We start from the raw sequence: 9,459 nt of genomic DNA, 5'->3' as shown, positions 1-9,459 counted from the left end.
CTCGCCGCCCTCACTCCCCAGAGCCGCGCTCTCCCAGTCACCCTGGTGGCCGCCCTGCCCCGCCTCGCGCCCACAGAGCTGGGACCCCGGGACCCACTCCCTCAGGCAGGCTGCGTCGCCCACGGCTGCGGCCCGGCGGGGCAGGGCGCGGGCTAGGACCCGGGCGGGGGTTCCGGGAGCCGAGAGCTATTTTTGCAAACGCGTCAGCCGCTGGGGAGGAAGAGCCGGCTCCGCGCCCATTGTGTCTGCGCGGCGCGGCGCGGGAGGGGCCGGGGGGCGGCGGGGACGCAGCGAAGCGCGCGAAAACGGCCGGCTGGGCGGGGAGGACCGCGCCTGACCCCCGGCGGCGGGCGGGGCGGGGCCCGGGGCGGGGCCGGGGGCGGGTCCGGGGCGGGGCGCGAGGGGGCGGGTCCGGGAGCCCTCCGGCCGCGGCAGGCTGGCGGCTGCTGCGGCGGCGCGGGGACTGCGGGGACTGTGAGGCTGCCGAGCGGACAGCGACTCCCGGGGAAGCCCGCGCCCCGGGAGCGGGAGCAGGAGCAGGAGCAGCGCCGTCCCAGGCCAGAGGCGAGCGCCGGGCGCCGGGAGAGCGGAGAGCCCGGGCAGCTGCCGGAGCGCGGGGGCGCGGCCCGAGGAAACCACAGAGCGAGCCCAGGCCTGGGGAGGGCGCCGGGCGCGAGCCTCCTGCGCCGAACATCTGAGGCGGCTTCGCGGGAGACAAAGCCGCGCGTAGAGACGCGATGCCCGCCGATCGCGAGCCCGGCCGGCGAGGGCGCGGGGACTGCGGCGTCTGAGCGCGCCAAGCCGTGCGCCCGCGGGGACGCCGAGCCCCGGGGCCGGTGCGGGCGGCGGCGGGCGGGGCCCAGGTGCGCCCGGCCGCGTCGGGCCCGTGACTGCTCGGGGGGCGGCGCCCTCCCGCCGCAGCCGCAGTGGCCGGCGCCGCAGCCAGGAGCCATGGGCAACATCTCCTCTAACATCTCGGCCTTCCAGTCCCTGCATATCGTCATGTTGGGCTTGGACTCGGCCGGCAAGACCACGGTGCTCTACCGGCTCAAGTTCAACGAGTTCGTGAACACAGTGCCCACCATCGGCTTCAACACCGAGAAGATCAAGCTGAGCAACGGCACGGCCAAGGGCATCAGCTGCCACTTCTGGGACGTGGGCGGCCAGGAGAAGCTGCGGCCGCTGTGGAAGTCCTACAGCCGCTGCACGGACGGCATCATCTACGTGGTGGACTCGGTGGACGTGGACCGGCTGGAGGAGGCCAAGACGGAGCTGCACAAGGTGACCAAGTTCGCCGAGAACCAGGGCACGCCGCTGCTGGTCATCGCCAACAAGCAGGACCTGCCCAAGTCGCTGCCGGTGGCCGAGATTGAGAAGCAGCTGGCGCTGCACGAGCTTATCCCGGCCACCACCTATCACGTCCAGCCGGCGTGCGCCATCATCGGCGAGGGCCTCACCGAGGGCATGGACAAGCTCTATGAGATGATCCTGAAACGCAGGAAGTCCCTCAAGCAGAAGAAGAAGCGGTAATGCGCCCGGAGCGACCGGGGAGCGAGCAAGTGCGTCAAGAAAGAATGAATGGATGGATGGATGGATGGATGGATGGATGGATGGATGGATGAGCGAGAACCCGCGCCCGCGAACAAAGAGCGAACCAAAGCGATGCTTCGAATTTTTAAAACGGAATCTCTGCACCCAAATGCAGGACTGGTGACTTAAGGAGCTGCGAAGTCTGATTTACCGGCCTACTCTCGACCTGACCCCCACCCCCAGCTCAGGGGACCTTTTGTCTGAACGCCAGAGCTACTGACCAGGTCGGGGGGCCGCGGTGGGGAGTGGAAGAGCCGGTCCTGCTGTCCGCCCTCCCAGCCCCAGGTGGAAGGCTCAGTTGTCGGAAAGACAAAAGGGATTTCTTCCCACTCCTGCAGGGCCAGAAGTTCAGGCTGCCCCGCCCCCACTGGGGGATCGCACCTGTGAATTACCTGAGGTATGCATTTCCCAGAACCGTGGGCGTACCCACCTCGGGGGGCATGTTGGTTCTGGGGGGACCACCTCTCCTTGCATTCAGGGGCTGTGAAGCTGAGTAATTTTCGGTCACAGGGCAGGCCCCTGTTGAAATTTCATTTGTCCTGCTCTGGGCCCAAAGGTGGTGGTGGTTTGGGTCATCAGAGGACTGCCTGGGACGGTTCAGCGGGCACGGAGCGCTGTGCTGGCCTGGCTGGGGATGGCCGCGGAGGTGCCCTTTTCCTGGTGCTTTGTGGTGGCTGCAGAAGACCAGTGTTGTTGAGAACTGCTTTTCAGCCTGGAATCAGACATCTTCCAGATGGTTTGGACCCTGTCCATGTGTAGGTCATTATCACACAAAGAGACCAATAAAAATAAAAAAAATTAAAAAAAAAGACGAACTGTTGGAGGTGGTGGCCAATGATGCATTTACTGTTTGCAGGATAGTTAAAGGTGTTTAAAGGGTAAGGCTTTTGGTGTAAATGCTGGATGGGGTGTGTGTGTGTGTGGATATAGGGACCTCCCTCTGTACTGTGTAATCGGCATTAATACCTAGACTCATATGTATGGAATTTTAAATTCTCTTAGCCTACTGATTGGTTTGGATGAACACACCAGCTGCAGGTGTGTGCTGAATTGCAAGATGGTATTTTTTTTTTTTTAACCAAGGGATGTCTCTTGTAATACTAACCGCGTGATAATGGGTTTTCAGACATGTTGAAAAAAAAAAAAAAACTTTTACAAATGAATACTTACCTTAGAAATATTCACCTTAGGAAAAAAGACTTTGCTCTGCCCTTTTATATTCCTTTATGCTGCAAGTGGCGACATGTTCAGATTTCTAATTTGGTTCATTGTGGCCTATCTGGTTTAAGTATTTCATTAAAAATGTCTCGTTAGAGTATTTGATGTCATGCACCAAAAAAATAAAACCCCACCTTGTTGCAAAAGCTGACCTCGTTGCATGGAATTAAAAGAGAAGGAAAAACACGAGGATGAAGTCTTTCCGAATTCATTCTTGTGGGAACTGGCCTTCGGAGCCAGCCAGCACTTTGGGCAAATGCAAACAACAATGAGTGCTTGAGATAAAAGAAAGTGTGACGTCATGGTCACTGGTACTCAGGCACTTCACAGTTTACTTGAAAGAGGCTTTGGAAAATAGATAAAGTGAAAGAAGAATAAATACATATTTTTAATAATGTAATTTAAAAAATCCTTTATAATCAGGACTGAGTCTTGGTTTGCAGAAGCTGTCACTTACCCTGAAACACAGTATCAAAAGGGAAACTTAAAACATACTGTTTGATTTTTTTATTTCCTCTTACAATCTATGTTTTCAGGTAGAATTATGACTTTCCCCCCATTGTTACACATTTCTTTACAAAGGAGGCCTGTAGAAATTGGACACAATCATGCTTGAGCATGTGAGTTAGTCAAATTATGAGTCCCTGCCTATTGTCCATTACACACCGAATGTTAATTTAAGAACCAGAGGCAGAAGTTCTGGCTTCCTGCTTGAAACCCAATTCTTATATGAAATTTTTTAAAAGCAGAAACCTAGCAGCCCATCTGCTTTTTCTCTTTTGTCGGTGTATTTGGTACCCCTCCAATGCTGGTCTTTTTGTAGAAACTCAGTAGAGAAAGTCTAGCTAAGCAGTGTTGAAAAGCCTGCAAGATTTCAGTTTACATATCGACAGCATATCCACTGATTTCTAAATGGGCTGGTCCCATCATCTGAAGATTCTGTATAGAATTATTAAAAAAAAATCCATCTTTCTTTATTTTCTTCACATGCGACAATTTCTTAAGCACTTTGACATTTTGGTAGTTCCACACTATTGAGAGAATAATATATTTATTTTGTGACATTGCAGATGCCAAATACTGTAACCTTCTCGTGATAACAATACTTAGGTTCAAGATCACTGTTCAAACCCTGTCATGCTTTAAAACTGATGCGAGATGATTTTGTTTTTTGCATAATCAATACTTAAGGGTGCAATCAACTGTTAGTAATTGTGCAGTAAAGTAAAGCCCTGTGGTGTATCAACTACTAGTTAAGAGTCTCAGTTGATTTCTGTAATGTTTGACCTAATAATAGCCCGTTTCGTCTCTGACCCAACAGAGGAAGCACAGATCAAATCACCTTGGAGTGGTCACCAGGGGGACAGGGAGCCCCCCACCAATGTATCAATGGGTGATTTATGATGCCTTCTGCCCTTTGGCGAGTGAATGGGTTTCCCATAGGGGAAGTTGGCCTCCCTCCGTGAGCTTTGGAAATGTTTTCTAATAGACACAGGGAGGCCAGTTCTGTTTCAGAGCAATTATCTTCCCAAATTCTCTGTTCTGGTGTTGGAACTGTGTGCCCTGGTTTCTGTTTTCCTTTCTACTGCTGTAATTCTCTGTCTCATCATCCTTCTCTTTTGTTTCCATAGCCTTTTATAATGCATATATGATGCTGTGAACAGAAATAAATTATTTATACAATCAAATGACTGGGGAGATTTTCTGTGGAATTTTTTGTTTTGTTTTTTTGACATTGCTGGTATTCATTCTCTAGGCCTCTGCTGAGTGGGGGGATGGATCACAAGATGGTGTCTGGAGTTCTAGTCGGTATATCAGTCATCTCAATTTTTGGTGTCAGGTTCTAGCTCTGCCGTGAATGGTGGATCTGGATGCTAAAATGCAGGAGTCTGTATGCATTTGAGGCTCGTTCACTTGCGCCTGTCCTTCATCTGGGTGCCTTCCACTGCGTCATTTCAAATCCTTTAGGAAAATGGCCTCAGTGTCTAGCCCTTCCTCAGCACTCTCATTTACTAAAAAGGTCATGAATTGATAATTACCTCAAAAAGGTAATTATATAAAATTGGAAATAGCTATGTACTAATATAAGAATGCTGGAAGTTACAAAGCTACTCAGTATCTTGGCTTTGTCTCTCTGCTCAGTACCTGGGCTGAGTCCATGATTTTTGAGTCCAAGGCTTGAGCTCTCTTAAATAGCAGGTGTAGTTAGACCCTCACACTCTGTAGACTCTGCAGAGAAAAGGTCCACTTTCTAGAGAAAAATGCGATTGGGCCAGAACCAATAGAACCTTGAGTGGGTGCAATGGGTAGCATATGGAGGCACGTGGCAGCTGTTAAGCGACAGGCTTAATTGTTACTAAGTGATGGTTAAGACCCTAGTGGGGTATGGGGTCTCTTAAGCATGGAGCCCAAAAGAGCCAGTTCCAAAATCTGGCTCAAGTGCCTAGGGCCCTGTGATTTTGCTCAAGTCCTTTCCCTCTAAGCCTCAGTTTCTCATATGTAAAATGGGATCATAATGGTACCTCAAAGCATTGTTGGGAGGATGAAGCAGGATAATACAGGTGAAGCGCTTATCCCCATGCCTGGCACACAGTAAGTGCTCAATCGCTTTCAATTTGTTGTTATTGGCTGCCAACATGTGGAACGTGTGATAACCTCACCCGCCTGCAGGTCTTTAAGTCAGGTCCTTGCAATCTCCCTTTTAGCCACACTTCTTGGTATCCTCATCCCACTAAAACCTAGGCTGCTGACTCTGGGCTTGGGCCAGAATGGAGTGAAAACAAGCACCTGGAGACCATCTGATCAACCCAGGTGGTCTTCTCCTCCAAAGGTGTAAGAGGCTGAATTAGGTGTCAAACTTAGGTTGCCAGACTCTTGAATCCATTACTTTTCATACATCCCATATCACTAGGCTGTGATGCCCTCAAAGCAGGGAGGAGATCTTTAATTGCTGGTGCCTAGCATAGTACTGAGCATATAGCAGGTGCCCAGTAAATATTGGCTGAATGACTTAATTCCTGTCAATTAGTTTTGGTCATAAACTTTAGGAATTAAATAAAATTACTATCTCCTATTAAATATTTAAATGAAAATAGACAAAATATTGTTATTCTTCCAGATCAGTATTGTGAGATGAATCATTGCTCCAACCAAGCGTGCTAAAACTTACACATTGGTGAACACATTTGTGGGTTTAGAGGTTTTTCTTTAAAAATGAGCGTGGCTTGACTTTAATCATTTACATTGCTGCAGGAACTAATTATTGGGACATAGATTACATCAAAAGGGCACGGATGCTGTTTCTGAAACCTAAAAAGCGGCTGAAAAACCACTTAGGAACTATTGTGGCTCCCCAGGAGTAAAAATGTTGAGAATCAGAAGAAGCAAAGACCAAAACCCTTGCTTTATAGGGCAACCTTAATTTAATCTTGATTCAACAAATACATTCTTGGGGAGCCAAGTGACGTCTGATACTTAGACAACATCAATCATTTTATGTTTTCTAGAAAATTAACTGCAAGTGGCCCCATCCCTCTGACCACTAGTAACTGAGGAGGTTGGTGTTAATCCTAAGCCACTGTCCTATTTCCCACAATCTGAACTTTTCCTTCAAGGTTTCGATTCTTCATTTGTAAGTTTTTTTCGGTAGACCAGGGATGCCTGGCCTTACTGTTTTGTGCCTTTATGCTCGTCTCCAGAGCTTGGGTTCTTGGAACGATCCTGTTACCAGTGTTAACTGTTAGACTGTTTTGATGTCACAATCATGTGGTAGCAAGGAACGACAAAATTATGTGCATATAACTGATGTGAAGATTAAAGGTTTGACATGAAAAAAGTAAGAAGAGAACAAATGCAGAACTTGATAGTCCTTGATTTAGCAGCTCTCTGGCTGCCCAGCTGAATAACCTCTCTTCTGCTTTGTGTCCTGTTGTAGGTCTGATGCCCACAGCTTGGCATTTGCCTGCCAGAAAGAAATCCGCCATCTCAGTTGATATGCAGGCATTTCTCTTCTCTCCTCATTCGGCTGTCTCGTACATGTTCACTTATCCTTAAAACAGCCCTCTCCTTCTGGCTCTCCCTGGCTCAGCTGAAACTCGTTTAAAATAGAATTTGCACAAGACATTGGAGGATTTTATACATTTGTTTTGCACCAGTTCTGAACTTAAGCGTGGGGCTGCGTCAGTTTCAGAGAGGAACTTGCAATGTGAGGGTTTCTGAGAAAGTAGCCTGTTGTTTCTTCCCCAAGATTAGAAGTGAGAATGAAAGATCTGTGTTACTTACTCCACCTAAATTTTCAGAATATGCCGTGGCTTTCTTTGAATGGTACCACCTTACACACAACTCTGGGCGTGAACTGCTCCTAATGCAGGATGTAACTGTGACTGCATTCTGCATGGAGCATGGCAGCATGGTGTGAAAGAAGTAACCAAAAAAAGCAATTTTTAAAGTTGTTTTTATAGCATGCCTTTTAGAAGACAAGCATCTCGTTTGCATTTGTTAATTAAAATTACTGTAACATAGTAACATTAGGCACAGCCTGGTTTATAGTCCCTGTTAGTCCTAGACGATCATGGTAATAGCCACTGCAGCCTTTACTGAGTGCTTAGTATATGCTAGATACCATGCTAAGTGCTTCACGTGCTTGATAATTTTTCCTCCCAAAGGCCCCAAGAGATCAACTAATTTTATTTGCACTTACAGATGAGGAAACCGAGGTTCAGAGGAGATTAGCTCATGTTCTGTGAGGGTGGAACTAGTTTAAGCCCCAGATCCCTTCAACCCAAGGGCTGGGCTCTTGGAGGCTCCACTAACCTGCTGCTCTTTGATCAGGAAGGTTCTGCAGTTTAAAAAATATTGGGCTCTGGGCCAGGCGCGATGGCTCATGCCTGTAATCCCAGCACTTTGGGAGGCCAAGGCAGGTGGATCACCTGAGGTCCAGAGTTTGAGACCAGCCTGGCCAACGTGGTGAAACCCTGTCTCTACTAAAAATACAAAACACTGGCTGGGCATTGTGGTAGGCACCTGTAATCCTAGCTACTTGGGAGGCTGAAGCATGAGAATCTCTTGAACCCGGGAGACGGAATTTGCAGTGAGCTAAGATTGCACCATTGAACTCCAGCCTAGGCGACACAGCGAGATTCCGTCTAAAAAATAAATAATAATAAATCTGGGGCTCTGGATCTAGGAAGACGAGGATGGACGGTTTGTGTTGCCAGCCTGCATCACCACCCTCATGCTGATGACAGAAAGGGTGACCTCCTTCCCCTCCCCCTTCCCCCACTGCCAGGGCTCTGCCGACATCCCAGCACTGCACCTTGCTTTCTCTCCTTAGCACCTCCCGGTGTCTAGAAGACAACCCCTCTTGCTTCAGATTCTGTCCCTGAACAATTTTGTTTTCAGTTTTCCTTTCAGGAGTGTTTGTGTCGGGGACGATGCCTACCCCACAGAGGATGGACAGGGAGGAGTGTCAGGTGTCACTGGGTCTGCATTTGGGGATGTGATCTTGAATGAGTCACCTGTCTAACCCCACTCAACCTCAGACCGCTCAACTACAGGATGAGGCTGAGAATCCCCATCCTGCCTACCTCTCAGTATTGTTTTAAAGGTAAAATGAAACGCTAGACAGAAAAGCACCATGCAAGCTGCAAGGCAAGTCACACACACGGCAAGGATGCATATGATGCTTCGGCTGTGACTCCTTCTCCCCGCTAATGGCAGGATGCCCCCTCCTGCTTGTAGGGGAATTCTGCTGGTCTGTTTTTCACAGACAGGCCAAACAGCCCTGGTGCTCGCTCCCTCTTCATTTTCACTGATAAGACTTCCAGCTCATGGAGAGTAAACCAAAGGAGACTTCCTAAGGGAAAACATCTTTCCTTGCGAGATTCTGGGCATTGAATGTTTAGTGGAAGTTTCCAGTAAGTGGCTGTGGGGGAAACGAGCCTCCTCTATCTGTGGTTTGCAGAATTCTCATTCTTCTAATGGCTACTCCTGGGTGTTTCCATTTCCTTAAACGCTAACTCACTGTGCAGTTAATTTCAACTGCCTATGCCTCATAACAACTAAAAAAACTACAATTGTAACATTTAAAAGGCATCATGGTAAGTAATGATCATTGCAACAGTTTATTTCATAAATATGTGTTTGAATCCATTATTACATGAATGAAAATTTGCATTGCTATGTAATTTGAAGTGTGCTGGGATGCTGTATTTATCGTATAAAAAAAGCTTCCAAAAACAGAATGGACAACCAATAGTGACACCCACAATATTGGGGAGACTGTGATATAGGCAAAGGCGCTTGTCCTCAGAGGGCTGATATTCTAGTAGGTGAGTCAGGCCTAAATGATCAAGTGAGGTGCTTGACTCCAGTGCAAAGCATCCATCATTTTACCAAAGAGAAAGTCACAAATTTAACCAAACCCACCATTGCAAGCCACACCAGCCTTGGGATAGAGCCAGAAGCAATGTATGTTCCCAAAGGATATTACTCCGTGGTCCTGGTACCTGCAATGTGAAGAATTCTGCCCCCCTCAAAATCCTTCTCCAACTCTTACAGAGATTTCCTGGGGCAGGGAGGGATGTTCATTGTACACATGTCCTCAGCCTCCTCCGCTTCCTTTCCTTCCCTGACTCCTGGAGGCAGTGCCAG

General features: G+C 48.7%; 1 protein-coding gene across 1 annotated transcript; it reads left to right on the top strand.

Annotated features, from left to right (window-relative positions):
- The first annotated feature begins 398 nt into the window (after nucleotides 1–398).
- On the top strand, nucleotides 399–4,496 carry ARL4C (ARF like GTPase 4C). The gene has a single exon (XM_019022743.4). The coding sequence runs from the start codon at nucleotides 952–954 to the stop codon at nucleotides 1,528–1,530; it is 579 nt and encodes a 192-aa protein (XP_018878288.1). The 5' UTR covers nucleotides 399–951; the 3' UTR covers nucleotides 1,531–4,496.
- The last annotated feature ends 4,963 nt before the right edge of the window (nucleotides 4,497–9,459 follow it).

Source organism: Gorilla gorilla, chromosome 11 (genome assembly GCF_029281585.2).
Source record: "Gorilla gorilla gorilla isolate KB3781 chromosome 11, NHGRI_mGorGor1-v2.1_pri, whole genome shotgun sequence".
Classification (NCBI taxonomy): Eukaryota; Metazoa; Chordata; class Mammalia; order Primates; family Hominidae; genus Gorilla; species Gorilla gorilla.
Note: the sequence above shows the minus strand (reverse complement) of the source record. Positions and strands in the feature narration are given on the sequence as shown.